This window comes from Amblyraja radiata, unplaced genomic scaffold, assembly GCF_010909765.2.
Source record: "Amblyraja radiata isolate CabotCenter1 unplaced genomic scaffold, sAmbRad1.1.pri S43, whole genome shotgun sequence".
Lineage (NCBI taxonomy): Eukaryota > Metazoa > Chordata > Chondrichthyes > Rajiformes > Rajidae > Amblyraja > Amblyraja radiata.
Window position 1 is genome coordinate 640,037 of NW_022630150.1, and position 19,053 is coordinate 659,089.

General features: G+C 45.2%; 1 protein-coding gene across 1 annotated transcript in view; it reads left to right on the plus strand.

The window, feature by feature from the left end:
- The first annotated feature begins 805 nt into the window (after positions 1-805).
- Positions 806-19,053, plus strand: part of LOC116969430 — a 75,338-nt gene continuing 57,090 nt past the window's right edge. Inside the window, exons 1-6 of the mRNA XM_033016315.1 lie at positions 806-906; positions 7,881-7,940; positions 10,441-10,552; positions 12,828-12,955; positions 17,961-18,020; positions 18,888-18,999. Coding sequence (XP_032872206.1) covers positions 12,941-12,955; positions 17,961-18,020; positions 18,888-18,999 — 187 coding nt within the window. The 5' untranslated portion in view covers positions 806-906; positions 7,881-7,940; positions 10,441-10,552; positions 12,828-12,940. The remainder of the gene's footprint in view (positions 907-7,880; positions 7,941-10,440; positions 10,553-12,827; positions 12,956-17,960; positions 18,021-18,887; positions 19,000-19,053) is intronic.

Below are 19,053 nucleotides of genomic sequence, written 5' to 3' on the forward strand. Positions count from 1 at the left end.
AGAGGAGCTCTATAATCTTTGATGCTGCCTGTCTGGCTGAGTTACTCCAGCATTTTGTGTCTATCTTCTGTGTAAATCAGCATCTGCAGTTCCATCCTACCCATTCCTTCTCTGCAGCGATGCTGAGTTACTCCAGCATGTTATGTCCATCTTCTGTGTATACCCAGCATCTGCATTTCCTTCCTACCCATTCCTTCTCTGCAGAGATGCTGCATGTCCCACTGAGTTACTCCAGCATTTTGTGTCTATCTTCTCTGTAAACCAGCATCTGCAGTTCCTTCCTACCCATTCCTTCTCTCCAGAGATGCTGCCTGTCTGGCTGAGTTACTCCAGCATTTTGTGTCTATCTTCGGTGTAAACCAGTATCTGTAGTTCTTTCCTACCCATTCCTTCTCTCCAGTGATGCTGCCTGCCCCACTGAGTTACTCCAGCATTTTTGTGTCTATCTTTGGTGTAAACCAGCATCTGCAGTTCCTTCCTACACGATGACATTCTTATTGATGGTTAAGATGAGATGGCATTCTTCATGGGGCGCGGTGATTCTTTAGAATTCCCTGCCTTGGGAAGTTGTGGATACTTAGTTATGTGGTATATTAACCGAGATTGATAGAATTTCGGAAAATATGGAAAGAGCTGACTGGATATTGCAATTGGGCAGGGAATTTGAATTGAGTTTATCAATGACCCATTATTGTTGATTGGCTCAAGAGGCCCACTTCTGACCAAGGAGGAGATGTGTTGGTAAACTGACTGAACTACAGATACTTGCTCTTGCATTGCTGTGTGTTTAATGAAAATGTGTCTATCTTTGTGTAGACAACCACAAGGCCTATTCTGCGCAGCAGAGTGTCTGTGAGCACCACAGAACAAGGGACCCAGCGGGATGATTTTCCTGATGCACACCAGGTAATGTAATGTAAACACGATGATCTTGACTAATGTGGGTTCAAACCCTGCCAGTTTGGGTTATTTGAAAGATGGCACCTTCCACAGTGCTGCCCTCTTGTGACACGCAGTATATAACGTGGTTGGTACTGGAAGAGAGAAGGTGGGAGACAGTGAGAAAGGGAGGGAAGCATGGAATGCCAACGTCCCCGGGTGTTGTACCTCTTGTGAACAGGTTCACCCACTTAGAAGCTGTCGGGACAGGAGACATGTTTACACTGAGCGGCGGACTGGCTTGCGATGCGAATAGGGCTGTTGAGCCAGAACCAAAAAGGCCTAAGGCAGGCAACGCCATTGTAGTGGGAGACTCCATTGTAAGAGGTATGGACAGGGGTTTCTGCAGCAACAGACGGGATGCGAGGATGGTGTGCTGCCTTCCTGGTGCCAGGATCCAGGATGTCACGGACAGAGTGCAGAAAATCCTCAAGGGCGAAGGTGAACATCCGGAAGTGGTAGTGCATGTCGGCACAAACGATGTCGGAAAGAAGGGGATGAATATTCTGCAGCGTGACTTTAGAGAGCTCGGAAAAATGCTGAAAAGCAGGACCTCCAGGGTTGTTATCTCCGGTTTGCTTCCAGTTCCTCGTGCCGGCGAGAGCAGGAACAGGGAGATACGGGACCTGAACGTGTGGCTGAGGAACTGGTGCACGGGGCAGGGATTTAGATTCTTAGATCACTGGGATCTGTTTTGGGGTAAGGGGGAACTGTACAAAAGGGACGGATTGCATCTTAACAGGTGTGGGACCAGCATTCTGGCAGGCAGGTTTGCCACTGCTACACGGGTGGTTTTAAACTGAATAAGGGGGGTGGGTTGTCGAATGGGATAGTGGAGGATGGAGTTAAAGGGAAAGGGTTTCTTAAATGTGTGAGCGTAGAGACCGAGGGGTGTAAAATGAGGGTAGAAGCAATAGGTAGCAAGGTGAAAAGTAAAAGTGGCAGGCAGACAAAACCAGGGCAAAAAATCAAAAAGGGCCACTTTTCAACATAATTGTATAAGGGGTAAGAGTGTTGTAAAAACAAGCCTGAAGGCTTTGTGTCTCAATGCAAGGAGCATTCGTAATAAGGTGGATGAGTTGAATGTGCAGATAGCTATTAATGACTATGATATAGTTGGGATCACGGAGACATGGCTCCAGGGTGACGAAGCTGGGAGCTGAACATTAAGGGATATTCAATATTCAGGAGGGATAGAGAGAAAGGAAAAGGAGGTGGGGTAGCGTTGCTGATTAGAGAGGAGATTAACGCAATGGAAAGGAAGGACATTAGTTTGGAGGATGTGGAATCGGTATGGGTAGAGCTGCGAAACACTAAGGGGCAGAAAACGCTGGTGGGTGTTGTGTACAGGCCACCTAACAGTAGTAGTGAAGTTGGAGATGGTATCAAACAGGAAATTAGAAATGCGTGCGACAAAGGCAAAACAGTTATAATGGGTGACTTCAATCTACATATAGATTGGGTGAATCAAATTGGCAGGGGTGCTGAGGAAGAGGATTTCTTGGAATGTATGCGGGATAGTTATCTAAATCAACATGTAGAGGAACCAACGAGAGAGCAGGCTATTTTAGACTGGGTATTGAGTAATGAGGAAAGGTTAGTTAGCAGTCTTGTTGTACGTGCCCCCTTGGACAAGAGTGACCATAATATGGTTGAGTTCTTCATTAGGATGGAGAGTGACATTGTTAATTCAGAAACAATGGTTCTGAACTTAAAGAAAGGTAACTTTGAGGGTATGAGACGTGAATTGGCCAAGATTGACTGGCAATTAATTCTAAAAGGGTTGACGGTGGATATGCAATGGAAGACATTTAAAGACTGCATGGATGAACTACAAAAATTGTTCATCCCAGTTTGGCAAAAGAATAAATCAGGGAAGGTAGTGCATCCGTAGATAACAAGGGAAATCAGGGATAGTATCAAAGCGAAGGATGATGCGTACAAATTAGCCAGAAAAAGCAGCATACCGGAGGACTGGGAGAAATTCAGAGACCAGCAGAGGAGGACAAAGGGCTTAATTAGGAAAGGAAAAATAGATTATGAAAGAAAACTGGCAGGGAACATAAAAACTGACTGCAAAAGTTTTTATAGATATGTGAAAAGAAAGAGATTAGTTAAAACAAATGTAGGTCCCTTGCAGTCAGAAACAGGTGAGTTGATCATGGGGAACAAGGATATGGCGGACCAATTGAATAACTACTTTGGTTCCGTCTTCACTAAGGAAGACATAAATAATCTGCCGGAAATAGCAGGGGACCGCGGGTCAAAGGAGTTGGAGGAATTGAGTGAAATCCAGGTTAGCCGGGAAGTGGTGTTGGGTAAATTGAATGGATTAAAGGCCGATAAATCCCGAGGGCCAGATAGGCTGCATCCCAGAGTACTTAAGGAAGTAGCTCCAGAAATAGTGGATGCATTAGTAATAATCTTTCAAAACTCTTTAGATTCTGGAGTAGTTCCTGAGGATTGGCGGGTAGCAAACGTAACCCCACTTTTTAAGAAGGGAGGGAGAGAGAAAACGGGGAATTACAGACCAGTTAGTCTAACATCGGTAGTGGGGAAACTGCTAGAGTCAGTTAGTAAAGATGGGATAGCAGCACATTTGGAAAGTGGTGAAATCATTGGACAAAGTCAGCATGGATTTACAAAAGGTAAATCATGTCTGACGAATCTTATAGAATTTTTCGAGGATGTTTTTAGTAGCGTGGATAGGGGAGAACCAGTGGATGTGGTGTATCTGGACTTCCAGAAGGCTTTCGACAAGGTCCCACATAAGAGATTAGTATACAAACTTAAAGCACACGGCATTGGGGGTTCAGTATTGATGTGGATAGAGAACTGGCTGGCAAACAGGAAGCAAAGAGTAGGAGTAAACGGGTCCTTTTCACAATGGCAGGCAGTGACTAGTGGGGTACCGCAAGGCTCAGTGCTGGGACCCCAGCTATTTACAATATATATTAATGATCTGGATGAGGGAATTGAAGGCAATATCTCCAAGTTTGCGGATGACACTAAGCTGGGGGGCAGTGTTAGCTGTGAGGAGGATGCTAGGAGACTGCAAGGTGACTTGGATAGGCTGGGTGAGTGGGCAAATGTTTGGCAGATGCAGTATAATGTGGATAAATGTGAGGTTATCCATTTTGGTGGCAAAAACAGGAAAGCAGACTATTATCTAAATGGTGGCCGACTAGGAAAAGGGGAGATGCAGCGAGATCTGGGTGTCATGGTACACCAGTCATTGAAAGTAGGCATGCAGGTGCAGCAGGCAGTGAAGAAAGCGAATGGTATGTTAGCTTTCATAGCAAAAGGATTTGAGTATAGGAGCAGGGTGGTTCTACTGCAGTTGTACAGGGTCTTGGTGAGACCACACCTGGAGTATTGCGTACAGTTTTGGTTTCCAAATCTGAGGAAGGACATTATTGCCATAGAGGGAGTGCAGAGAAGGTTCACCAGACTGATTCCTGGGATGTCAGGACTGTCTTATGAAGAAAGACTGGATAGACTTGGTTTATACTCTCTAGAATTTAGGAGATTGAGATGGGATCTTATAGAAACTTACAAAATTCTTAAGGGGTTGGACAGGCTAGATGCAGGAAGATTGCTCCCGATGTTGGGGAAGTCCAGGACAAGGGGTCACAGCTTAAGGATAAGGGGGAAATCCTTTAAAACCGAGATGAGAAGAACTTTTTTCACACAGAGAGTGGTGAATCTCTGGAACTCTCTGCCACAGGGTGTAGTCGAGGCCAGTTCATTGGCTATATTTAAGAGGGAGTTAGATGTGGCCCTTGTGGCTAAGGGGATCAGAGGGTATGGAGAGAAGGCAGGTACGGGATACTGAGTTGGATGATCAGCCATGATCATATTGAATGGCGGTGCAGGCTCGAAGGGCCAAATGGGCTACTCCTGCACCTAATTTCTATGTTTCTATGTATGTTCGTGTTGTAATATACCCGCAGGATTGATTACCAAGCAAAATATGACTGTAAGCCTTGTGATGAAGGCCGAATTCAGTAAAATTGTAAATAGTCCCTAGTGGTGCTGGTGTACGTGGTAATTGCTTGTTGGCGCTGTCATGGTGGGCCGAAAGGCCTGTTTCAGCGCTGTATCTCTAAAGTCCAAAGTTTGGAGTTTAGAGATACGGCGCAGAAACATAGATACATAGAAAATAGGTGCAAGAGTAGGCCATTCGGCCCTTCGAGCCTGCACCGCCATTCAATATGATCATGGCTGATCATCTAACTCAGTATCCCGTACCTGCCTTCTCTCCATACCCCCTGGTCCCTTTAGCCACAAGGGCCACATCTAACTCCCTCTTAAATATAGCCAATGAACTGGCCTCAACTACCTTCTGTGGCAGAGAGTTCCAGAGATTCACCACTATCTGTGTGAAAAATGTTTTTCTCATCTCGGTCTTAAAGGATTTCCCCCTTATCCTTAAGCTGTGACCCCTTGTCCTGGACTTCCCCAACATCGGGAACAATCTTCCTGCATCTAGCCTGTCCAACCCCATAAGAATTTTGTACGTTTCTATAAGATCCCCTCCTCAATCTCCCAAATTCTAGCGAGTATAAGCCGAGTCTATCCAGTCTTTCTTCATATGAAAGTCCTGACATCCCAGTAATCAGTCTGGTGAACCTTCTCTGGTCGGCCCACCGAGTCTGCGCCGACCAGCGATCACCTCCATACGCTAGCACAATTCTACACACTAGGGTCAACTTACAATTCTTACTGAAGCCAATTAACCTACAAATCTGTGAGACCTTCACGTGTGGGAGGAAACCGGAGCACCCGGAGGAAACCCATGTGGTCTTGGGGAGAACGTACAAACTGCATACAAATTGCACCCAAGGTCAGGTTCGAACCCGAGTCTCCGGTGCTGCAAGGGAGCAACTCTACCATGCCACCCTTAAGTCTTAATGTTTCAAGGGACTTAGTTAAACTTGTACACTGATTATTGGGTGTTAATGTGCAGGTGTATTAGTTGGGAAGGCAAGCAATATTTTGCCATTTATTATTATAAGATTAAAAACATCTTGATGCATTATATAGCAGTGCAATTATGCAAGGGCGTTAATGTGTCAAGAGGAGTTGAGTTTTAAGGCGAGACTGGATAGACTGGGTCTTTTTTACCCTGGAGCAGAGGAGGCTGAGGGGTGATCTTATAGAGGTATATAAAATCAGGAGAGGCATGGATGAAATGAATGGTCGCAGCCTACTCCCCAAGGTAATAGAGTAAAAAAAACAGAGGCCACAGATGCAAGGTGAGAGGGGAAAGATTTAAAGTGAACCCGAGGGGCAATGTTTTTCCACACAGTTTGGTGGTTCTTTGCAATGAGCTGCCAGAGGAAATGGTAGGTACAGTTACAACGTTTAAAAGGCATTTTTGATAGATACATGAATTTAAAGGTTTAGAGTGATATGAGCCAAACATGGGCAGATGCGACTAGGTACGGAGACAAGTTTGGATGCGTCGGGCTATCTGACCTGTTTCCGTGCTGTGTCAATCTGTGACTAGATGGCGTCTACCTATGATGGCTTTAAATAGAAACATAGAAAATAGGTGCAGGAGTAGGCCACTCGGCCCTTCGAGCCTGCACCGTCATTCAATATGATCATGGCTGATCATCCAACTCAATATCCCGTACCTGCCTTCTCTCCATACTCCCTGATCCACTTAGCCACAAGGGCCACATCTAGCTCCCTCTTAAATATAGCCAATGAACTGGCCTCAACTACCTTCTGTGGCAGAGAATTCCACAGATTCTGTGTGAAAAATGTTCTTCTCATCTCGATCCTAAAAGACTTCCCCCTTATCCTTAAACTGTGACCTCTTGTTCTGGACTTCCCCAACATCGGGAACAATCTTCCTGCATCTAGCCTGTCCAACGCCTTAAGAATTTTGTGAGTTTCTATAAGATCCCCCTCAATCTTCTAAATTCTAGCGAGTACAAGCCGAGTCTATCCAGTCTTTCTTCATATGAAAGTCCTGACATCCCAGGAATCAGTCTGGTGAATCTTCTCTGTACTCCCTCTATGGCAAGAATGTCTAATTTACTATAGGCTTTCTGTAATACTGTGCTTAAAACTTCAGTGTAATTAGTTGTCCCCTTAGCTGGTGAATGAGGGGTTGCCTAGATGTTTATCACTGGAGGATAAATTGAACTCTGGGATAAATTGGAGTCGGGGTTCATACTACAGAGCTGTATCTTGTAGTTACCCAATTTCTGTTTGGTTTCAGCCTCAAAATGATCATTAGTGATTAACATAATTCATGATAATACTGTTTTATTACATAGGAAATAGAAACATAGAAAATAGGTGCAGGAGGAGGCCATTCGGCCCTTCGAGCCAGCACCGCCATTCATTGTGATCATGGCTGATCGTCCCCTATCAATAACCCGTGCCTGCCTTCTCCCCATATCCCTTGACTCCACTAGCCCCTAGAGCTCTATCTAACTCTCTCTTAAATCCATCCAGTGACTTGGCCTCCACTGCCCTCTGTGGCAGGGAATTCCATAAATTCACAACTCTCTGGGTGAAAAAGTTTTTTCTCATCTCAGTCTTAAATGACCTCCCCTTTATTCTAAATCTCTCCCAATATTCCCATCAGCTTTCCCAGATTCCACCTCTTATTTACACACTCGGGGCAATTTACGGTGGCCAATTAACCGACCAAACTGAATGACATTGAGGTGAGGCAGGAAACTGGAGCATCCGTGGGGAGGGAGGGTGGAGAAAAAGGAGGGATCCTCACAGCCACAGGGATAAGGTGCAAAATCCATGCAGACAGCACCAGAGGTCACAATTGAACAAGGTTCGCAGGAGCTGCCTGGCAGAGACTACTAGCCTTGTCACTGTGCTGGTGTGGTCAAGTGGGAACATGTGTATAGGGTAACTGCTGTTGCAAGTTGATCATCAAAATAATTTCTCCTTCACTATTCCAGCTTCCAAGGAGACGGCTGCGTCTGAGGTTTGCGAAGAGTCCTCCTCGTGAAGACAGTAAGGTAATGGTGACATCTAACTGATATTTACTGTATCCGCTATTCCAGGTGTTGACCTAAGTATCAGCTAGACCAAGCGTAGGCTCGGCGATCGTTTCGCTGAACACCTCTGCTCAGTCTGCTTTGGCCAGCTTACACTCCAGCGATATGAACATTGACTTCTCCAACTTTAAGTAACCCTTGCTTTTTCTCTCTCTCCATCCCTCCCCTACCCTAGTTCTCCGACTAGTTTCACTGTCTCGTATGCCTCGTTGTCATTTTCCTCTCGGCTAACAAATTCTGTATTTCCTTGATCATCGTCTGCTTTGATCTGTCATTTTCACACCTTACCCTTCCATATTTGTGTCTCCATCTCCCCTGACTCTCAGTCTGAAGAAGGGTCTTGACCCAAAACGTCACCCATTCCTTCTCCCCGGAGATGCAGCCTGTCCCGGCTGAGTTACTCCAGCATTTTGTGTCCATCTTCAGGGAACCTATAAATCCAGTCCCTCAGCTCTCCGCGTTGTGTCCCTCCTGTGATCACGCCTTCCCAAGCTAACAATGGCCCCACCAATGCATCACCCTGCCCGAGGTCATTTGTGGCTGGCCCCGCTTGCTTCTGGTTTTTGTTTCTCGTCTCCTGCTCTTCACCCCCACCCCTTACTTTCAGTCTGAAGAAGGATCCTGACCCAAACCATCACCTATCCTTATTCTCCAGAAATGTTACCTGACCTGCTGAGTTGCTCCAGCACTTTGTGTCTACCTTTAGTATAAAGCAGCGCCTGCAGTTCTTTGTTTCTATAAAAGGTTATCAGGTTAACAGTGTAATTTATTACACCCCAGCAGCTTTACACACAAAAGCAAGCTGTCTGCTGCTGCCAGCTGCTGAAAGACTCATCCATGCCTTCATCTCCTCCCGACTGGACTACTGCAACTCACTTTTCCTTGGCATCAGCTCCACCTACATCAACCGACTCCAACTGGTCCAGAACGCAGCCGCCCGACTCATCACTCACACCAAATCCTGGCATCACATCACTCCAGTCCTCAAACAACTTCACTGGCTTCCCATCTCCCACCGGATCACCTACAAAATGCTGGTCCTCACCTACAAAGCCCTCCACCATCTGGCCCCCCCATATCTCACTGACCTCCTCTCCCCCTACCAACCCTCACGGTCCCTCAGATCCACATCAGCCGGTCTCCTCTCCATCCACAAATCCAACCTCCGCAGTTTTGGGGACAGAGCCTTCTCCAGGGCAGCTCCCAGGCTCTGGAACTCCCTCCCCCAACTGATCCGCAATTCCGTGTCCCTCACCATCTTCCAGTCCCGCCTCGAGACCCATCTCTTCACCTCTGCCTATCCTTAGCCCCACGTCCCCCTCCCTTTTCATCTGTGCTTGAATTGCCTCATATTGTGTTTTGAATTGAATTCTGTCTTTAATTTGTGTACTAGTCATGTCTCTACTATTTATTTCATTCCGCATACATGTTTTTCCTCTACTTGCTAAATTTTTGTAAGGTGTCCTTGAGACTCTTGAAAGGCGCCCATAAATAAAATGTATTATTATTATTATTATTATTATTATGTTTGCTCCTTTGCTCCATTCTGGCTCTCCACCCCAAAAGTCTCATCCCTCCATATTTCCCTACAACATTTTTTGTTTGTGCACTCATCCATTTCACTTTCATTCTCTTTGCCTTCCACCTACATCAAGGGGCAATTTCCTGTAGAAAGTTTACTTCCCACAGGTGAAAACAGCACCCAGAGAGGTCTAGCTATGCTACATTCATTTTAATCGGACCTTGCTTATGCAAAAATCAGTAAAATTCTTGTTGATACCGGCAACTAAAGGGCCTGTCCCACTTTCCCGAGTTAAACCCCTGTCCCACGGTACGAGTTCATTCCAAGAGCTCTCCCCAGTTTGCCCTGATTCGAACTCGGAGATTTACGGCAATGGCCACTCGTCGGTACTCGGGGCTCTCGTGGACATTTTTCATCATGTTGAAAAATCTTCACGAGTCTTCCCATGCTTACCTGCCTTCAGCGCGTCTTCCCGATTACCTGCCGTTAGCGCTAAGAGACGTCTCCGAGCTCTGACGTACCCGCTACGTTCATTCTCCGTGCTTACCACGAGTTAGATTTTTTTTAAACACGGGAGAGCTCTTGGAATGAACTCGTACTGTGGGACAGGGCTATCACTCACGAATTCTCCCGAGTTTTACCCTTGATTCAAACTCGGCGAATGTCCGTAGCAGTCCGTAGATATTTTGTAGCAGCTCATAATGCCAGCCGTAGGTACTCGGGGCATCAGGTAAGTCGGGACGTTTTTTCAGCATGTTGAAAAATGTCCACGAGTAAAAAAAATAGCCCCGAGTACCGACGGCTGGCTATTACCGTAATTCTCTGAGTTTGAATCAAGGGGAAAACTCGGGAGAATTTTGAGTAACTCGGGAAAGTGGGACAGGCCCTTTAGGAGAAATATAAAGTGGTATATCCTGATGCAGTTCGTTTTCTCTTCAGGAGATCCACAAACTTGATGTCAGGAAATCACCACGTCTTGCCAAGCGGCTGAATCCATACTCAACGGTCAGCACCGATTCCGATTGGCAGGAACGCAGTGGAACTAAGACAGGTAAGAGAATCCAATGAGAAACTCTTTCAACCTCGAGCTTGATGATGCAATTCCATCGAAATCCTAATCTCGCCCTCAAAACATTGCTCATTTGGATCCCTATTGTACAACGCTTTGTCTATAATCACTGTGGCTCTGATACAAGCTACATTTCCATTCTAAAGATCAAGCAGCAGGGTGGCACAGCAGTAGAGTTGCTGCCTCACAGCGCCAGAGACCCGGGTTCGATCCGGACTGCGGGTGCTGTCTGTACGGAGTTTGTACCTTCTCCCCGTGACCGGGTGGATTCTCTCAGGTTGCTCATGATTTCCTCACACACTCCAAAGACGTACAGGTTCGCAGGTTAATTGGCTTTGGTAAAGAATTGTAAATTCTGTCTAGTGTGTAGGATGTTGTTAGTGTACGGGGATCGCTGGTTGGCGCTCACTCGATGGGCCTGTTTCCGCGTTATATTTAAAACAAGAAAACTGAAACTAAAAGACAATCAAACGACTGCCACCCTAGCCTTTAGTTTATCTATGGAGCCCAAATGTTTTGATGGTGAACCTGTAAGCTGCAGTATTGTAGGGTTTGGTTAACTTGCAGCAATAATGCAGCTTTATAGATGCGCATTGTTATAGTGGTTCAGCACTTCTGACACCATGTAAATGAGACATTACACACGTGTAACTTTCTAATAGTCTTTAATAAGGATTACAGAGTTAAACGATACATGAGTAGTCACTGACTCCAGTCTGCTACTGTACTGCGCAGAAGGAGAAGCAGGCGTTATTATAAATGATACCTAAGGCAGGGTTAGTAGTGCTGAGGTAGCTATATGATTGGTTGCATGCATAAACCATCTACAAGCGGCATCTCAGCAGTAGAATTATGCGAGGCGACAAGGTGCATCAGTACTTTAAAAAAGAAATGGTGTCAGGATCTGGTAAGGGGGGATGAAAAATACGAAGTTGGTTTATCCCTTTTGCGCGGTTTTCATAATAGAGCTTTTGTTTCTTTTTCTTTCTTTCTTTTCTATGGTCTATTTCTTAACTTTTTTTTTCTAACTATTGGGGTTTTTTTAATTTTATTTATTTTATTGATCACTCTTTTACACTAACACAACTCTCTCTCACTTTCTCTTCTTTCTTTATTTCTATCTTTCCTTCAAGCTTAAAAAATGAAGGGGTACAATAAATGTAATAAGATATATGTGGCTTGTACTACTGTAATCTACTGTACTTCTAATAAATAAAAATATATATTTTTAAAAGAATTAAGCAAGGCGTAAAACATCCAAGTTCATCTGACCTATTAACGCAATGGAAAACTTGCTCGTTAATGAATGTGGTGATTTAAAAGAAAAGCAAAGTTCACATGACTTGTATTTCCAGTCATTCACAGCGGTTACATTGTGCATCGCTCTTTAAAAATCTAAAGTATTACAACAGCACAGGCAATTGAGAACCTATAATGATCACAAACATATTTTGCTTGGGCAGCTTACAACCCAGCGGTTACACTATTGATTTCTCTATCTGCAAGTAACCCCTCCCCCCCCCCCCCTCCACCCTAGTCGCCGTACTAGTTTCACAGTCGTCCTGTTGAGTTTCATTGTCTGTATAACTCGTTGCCACCTACCCACAGCCAACAATGGACCATTGTGGGCTCCACCTTTCCTTAATCATCTTTACTTTTTTGCGGCACATCTTTCATTAATTTGTTCTATATCTCTCTATATCACCGTCTATATCTCTCCATTCCCTGTTCCCTGACTCTCAGTCTGAAGAAGGGTCTCGACCCAAAACATCACCTATTCCTTCTCTCCAGAGATGCTGCCTGACTCGCTGAGTTACTCCAGCATTTTACGCCTATCTTCAGCGCTTGATATAAATTAGTTCAATAACAGAGGTTTTAATCACTGCAGCTATAATAACCGTACAAGGTCATAAGTGATAGGCGCAGAACTAGGCCATCCTGCCCATCAAGTCTACACTGCCATTCTGATTTATGGCTGATTTATCTCTCCCTCCTAATCCCATTCTCCTGCCTTCTTCCCATAACCCCTGACACCTGAACTAATCAGGAGTTTATCCACCTCTGCCTCAAAAATATCCATTGACGGCCTCCACAGCCTTCTGTGGTAAAGAATGCCACAGATTCACCACCCTCTGACTAAAGAAATTCCTCCTCATCTTCCTAAAGGAACGTCCTTTAATTCAGCTTTGTGTGTTTGGACTTTCTCCTTCTTTGGCTGGGTGACTACTGTGTGACGGTGTTCTTGTTTATTTTGAAGAGGTGCAGGTGGATGAGAGCTGTGAGCCAGCAGTGGTTAAACAGAATGACACACAAAGTCCAAAGAACAAAGAGGAGACGGGGACAAACAAAGTTAATGAAGAAAACCTGGAAATGGTGATGGATGAGGTAACCTGAATAGGTCGGGAATGTGCGAAATAGCTCCTCAAGCCAGCTCTCCATCAATAAGAGCATGGTTGATCCAACCTTAACTTCAGATTACTTTCATTCTGTACACTGCAAGGGCCAGGAAGCGAGCGGGTAAGATCATCTCTGACCCCTCTCACCCTGGCCACAAACTCTTTGAAGTACTTCCCTCTGAGAGGCGATTCCAGACAATCAAAGCCGCCACAGCCACACATAAAAACAGCTTCTTCCCACGAACAGTTGCTCTACTCAACAGCCAAAAGTCTGTAGCCTCTTTTTACTCTGATCCTTTATTTTCATATGTTTCAATTATTTAAATATTTGCAGTCTTGCAACTCCTTCTGCAGTTGTACAGAGCCATAGTGAGACTACACCTGGAGTATTGTCTGCAGTTTTGGTCCCCTAATTTGAGGAAGGACATTCTTGCTATTGAGGGAGTGCAGCGTTCACCAGGTTAATTCCCGGGATGGCGGGATTGTCATATGCTGAGAGAATGGAGCGGCTGGGCTTGTACACTTTGGAGTTTAGAAGGATGAGAGGGGATCTTATTGAAACATATAAGATTGTTAAGGGATTGGACACGCTAGAGGCAGGAAACATGTTCCCGATGTTGGGGGAGTCCAGAACCAGGAGCCACACACAGTTTAAGAATAAGGGGTAAGCCATTTAGAACGGAGACGAGGAAACACTTTTTCTCACAGAGTTGTGAGTGTGAAAATCGCTGCCTTGGTGGAGGCCGGTTTTCTGGATACTTTCAAGAGAGAGCTGGATAGGGCTCTTAAAGATAGCGGAGTCAGGGGATATGGGGAGAAGGCAGGAACGGGGTACTGATTGGGGATGATCACAGTGAATGGTGGTGCTGGCTCGAAGGGCCGAATGGCCTACTCCTGCACCTATTGTCTATTGCAGTCCCTAATTCAAGATTCAAAGGCAACGTGCTCGCTATCTTCATTCTATTGAATTAATTGAACAAACTTTATCAGGTCAACTTCGTACTCCTTTCCAGTCTTGGTCCCTTTTATTTAGTGAAAATTATTTTTAAAATGTCCAATTTAACACTCCATTAAAGCTAGCAAAAGTATAAGGAATGGTAGAATAAATACTGCTTTAATTTTAGAAAAGCTGAGTATTAAAGATGAGATGAATAATGTAAGTCTTTCCCTTTGGTTATTCGTTTCTCTCTGACATCTGGGTGGCAAGACCAACAATTATCGCTCTAATTGCCCTTGAGAAAGTAGTGGTAAGCCATCACCTTAAGAGGGAGTAAGTGTGCCAGTAATGGTGCAATCGTTAAACCGGTTCTCCACTTTGTACTCTGGTAATTTAACCTCTGAGTCCCCTGAGACATTGCAAAGGGATCTCAGAGAGAGATACGGATCCACTTTTGTGCTATAATGTGAACATCATAATAGATGCACTCAGCCAGAGCAGCGGATTATAAATCTGCTGAAGACCACTTAGAGCTCTGCATTTCTGCAAACCTTGCTTTCAGAGAAGGCATAGGGGATTTAAAATTTGTTCATCGAGTGTCGGTTGTTTTTAAATATGGAGAGTGATGAATTGAAGTTAGATAGACTCAGATTTGAACTGAATATGTCAAACAGACCATCTGGTTATTCCCTAGAGAATGATAATTGCTTGAAATTACCTGCTGGTAAACTGGCAGGACAAAGGATAAATTGGGGAGTTGCAGGCGCAGATGTATTTTTGGTGGTGTCAATTGAAATATGAGATGAGGCAGCTTCTCTGGTTCTTTGCTGACATAATGAGTTGAGTACCTCCCTGTCTGTCTAGTTTGATCCCTCTTCTCTCCTTGGAGGGAGGGTTACCTTCTGTTAAGATCTAGCTCAGAACCACCAGATATCCTCTGGTGTCTAAAAGTCTGCTCAGCTGTAAGGTTAAAGCCTAAAGGGCCTCTCCCACTTTCACGACCTCTGCCGAGTTTGCCCTTGACTCATACTCGCAGCATGGTCGTAGGAGGTCGTAGGTAGGTCGTACGAAGTTCCCTATTATCTCCTTTCTAAACGTATGTCCGTTCTTTCCGAAGCTGTGACCTCTAGTCCTAGACTCTCCCATTACTAAAGAGCAGTAAAACCAAGGCTGTCGAGTCGGAGTCGGAGCAATATTGGTGCTGTCGGAGTCTGTAAAAAAGTCCCGACTTCGACCTCAACATAATTTTCACAGACCATGGAAATCGGAAAAAATCTTCCTTTTTAAACATACCGCATACCATATTTCCACCCGCGAGAATGAGAAATCACACTGGTGCTGCCATCTGGTGGCAGAACGACGAGAAACAAAGCATAAACAAACGCCAACGGAGAGACTGTTCTCCGCACTGAAAAAATATCAGATTTAAGGGCTTCAATGAAAGAGGATCTAGCAGAAACAATTCTGTTCCCAGGGATAAGCTATTAATAAATTTTAGGTATGAACTTTTGTAGCAAACATAACTACCTATGCATTTAGTTTTCATTTCTACTAGACCAAGTGCTGCTCCCCCAAAGCACCCGTAGCACGCACGGGAGGCGTGGTCCTCCAACTCAACCCGTTGCCCAAGCTAAGATTCGAGCACTCCTCAGCAACGATCATTGCTCGTGAGCCTCCCCCCAGCACTGGAGTTGAAAAAAAAATATCAATCCCCAATTGCAATACCAATTGACCCTCCCCCTCCTGTCCTGCCAGGAGCTATGATGGCAACATTGTTGCAAATGTCGGGTGCACTTGCTGTGAGATGCCATTGAGCTGAAAAGTTCAGAGTTGCTGCCAGTGTTTCTGTCTTTCAACTTTATATCAAAGTGTGTTGGAAGCTCTGAGGGATGAGGTTTTGGGTATCTGAGGAAAGTTAAAACCATTTTAAATTCAAAGTATTTTTAAACATTTTCATTAATAACTCTAGAAATAAAGCATGATTTTTTCAGATCAGGCGATTTTGGACTGCACGGAAAAAATCTCTGCCGGAATATGTAAAAATTTTACTGTTAGCGTTTAGCATAATTAATTATGTTTATTTTCAAGAAAAAACAATAAAAAAGCCACAACAGCATAGCTACAACCATTAGACTCAAAACTTTAAGGACATTGGTTTAAAAGGTGGCCTGATGATTCATGTAGTTCTTTTGAAGTGCCAGCTTGTGTAATGTCATCATAGCAGATTTAGAATTATTATACCTACGGGTCGGAGTCGGATACACAAGAAATCAGAGTCAGAGTCGGGTGTTCAGGGCAAAGATCCTAGAGGAGCAAGATAGACCACTCCTCTGAAATCCAATGGACTGACGTGTAGTACGTAACGGAACGTCACGGCCGCCATTTGTTTATGCCAAACGCAGTATCTTTGGTAGCGGGGACGGACTTCATAGTTATACAATCTGCTCTTACATCAGGTCGCAGGGAAAAGCAAAGATACTAGAGGCTCCTCCAGTATCTTTGGGGGAAGAGGACGTTTCCTCCACTCCTGAGTTGATCCAGGACTGATTCTCGGTCCCCCCGATACCAGGTGAAGGCGGCCGGCGGGAGAGCCTCAAGCGTCTGCCCACGGTCGGCGCTCCCGAGGCAGCGGGCAATGCTCCTCTAGTATCTTTGGTGTAATCCGTTCCAAAGATTGATCCGCACTATCATCTTTGGTGTAATCAGTGTTGTAGGGAACAGTGTTTTATATAGCATCGATCACTTCACATATTTAGTTCATATTATTGTAAATTTTATTAATATTATTGTAAATTGCAGCCCAATAAAATGGCGTCATCAATCACTCATGTCATACTATGCCTTTTTCGCAGAGTGGCGCATCTTGCTCTGCTCTATAATCTTTGGTTCAGGGTATCGACCACAGCCCTGGGCAAAACTGTAAGGAAATAGACAAGAGACCTGCTTAACGCAACTTTTTCTGTCTCATTCATGACCTTGGTCTGATGGGGGGTTTTTGTGAGTCGGGGGTTTGGGGTGGGGGAACTTTGTTGAGGGTGGGGGAGAAGGTGGGTTCCACGTTGTTGTCATAATCTGCTGGCTCCATGGTTCAGTGATACCTCTAAAATAGTCTCTGGCTGAATGACCAGCTGACACTCCCTGCCAAGGAATACCTGACTGGCAGGCTGCTGTGGGCCTTCCAGTATCATAGAATCATACTGCATTGAAATTGTTCTCTAACCCACGAAGCCTGTGCCAACGACCAAGCACCCCCTGATAGAGTTATGGAGTCTTACAGCATGGAAACGGGCCCTTTGGCCTAACTGCCCACACCGGCCAACATGTCCCATCTACACTAGTCCCACCTGCTTGCATTTGGCCCACATCCCTCTAAACCTGTCCTTTCCATGTACCTGTCGAAGTGTTTCTCAAACATTGCGACTGTACCTGCCTCAACTACCTCCACCGGCAGCTCGCTCCGTACACCCACCACCAGTGGTCATTAGTGATCAAAATAATTCATGATAATACTGTTTAAGAAGGAACTGCAGATGCTGGAAAATCGAAGGTACACAAAAATGCTGGAGAAACTCAGCGGGTGCAGCAGCATCTATGGAGCGAAGGAAATAGGCAACGTTTCCTTCGCTCCATAGATGCTGCTGCACCCGCTGCGTTTCTCCAGCATTTTTTGTGTACCTTCATGATAATACTGTTTTATTCTCCCGATATTCCCATCAGCTTCCCAGATTCCACCTCTTATTTACACACTCGGGGCAATTTATGGTGGCCAATTAACCTACCAAACTGAATGACATTGAGATGAGGCAGGAAACTGGAGCATCCGTGGGGAGGGAGGGTGGAGATAAAGGAGGGATCCTCACAGCCACAGGGATAATATGCAAAATCCACACAGACAGCACCGGAGACCACAATTGAACAAGGTTTGCAGGAGCTGCCTGGCAGAGATCTACTAGCCTTGCCGCTGTGCTGGTGTGGTCAAGTGGGAAAATGTGGATAGGGATAGGGTAACTGCTGTTGCAAGTTGATCATCAAAATAATTTCTCCTTCACTATTCCAGCTTCCAAGGAGACGGCTGCGTCAGAGGTTTGCGAAGAGTCCTCCTCGTGTAGACAGTAAGGTAATGGTGACATCTAACCTTTATCTACTGTATCCACTATTCCAGGTGTGTCAAGTCAAGTCAAGGCACATTTATTTCTATAGCACATTTAAAAAAACAACTCGTTGGCCAAAGTGCTTTACATTTGTTATAAGAATAGTATAAACAAACAAACTACATACATATATACATATAGCCCAGCGCTCAGTGGACGTCAGGAAAGGCTTGGGAGTATAGATAAGATTTTAGTCTTGACTTAAAGGAGTTGATGGAGGGGGCAGTTCTGATGGGAAGGGGGATGCTGTTCCACAGTCTCGGAGCTGCAACCGCAAAGGCACGGTCGCCCCTAAGCTTATGCCTAGACCGCGGGATATTCAGCAGCCCCAAGTCGGCCGATCTGAGGGACCTTCAGGTGGTGTGGTGGGTGAGAAGACTTTTAATGTAGGAGGGGGCAAGCCCATTGAGGGCTTTGTAGACATAGAGGAGGGTCTTGAAATGTATACGGAACCGCACAGGGAGCGAGTGGAGAGAGGCCAGGATCGGGGTGATGTGGTCCCTTTTTCGGCTAGACCAAGCACAGGCTCGGCGATCGTTTCGCTGAACACCTCTGCTCAGTTTGCCTAGGCCTACACAATCTCTCGGTTGCCAAACACTTTAATTCCCCTTCCCATTCCCACACTGACCTTTCTGTCCTGGACCTCCTCCACTGTCAGAGTGAGGCCCAGCGCAAATTGGAGGAACAGCCCCTCACAGCACCCGGAGAGGTCTAGCTATGCTACATTCAATTTAATCAGAGCTTGCTCATGCAAAAATTAGCAACATTCTTGTTGATACCGGCAACTTGGGAAATATAGTGGTATATATTGATGCAGTTTGTTTTCTCTTCAGGCGATCCAGAAACCTGATGTCAGGAAATCACTACGTCTTGCCAAGCTGCTGAATCCATACTCGACAGACAGCACTGATTCCGATTGGCAGGGACGCAGTGGCACTGAGCCAGGTAAGAGAATCCGATGAGAAACTCTTTCAACCTGTAGCTTGATGATGCAATTCC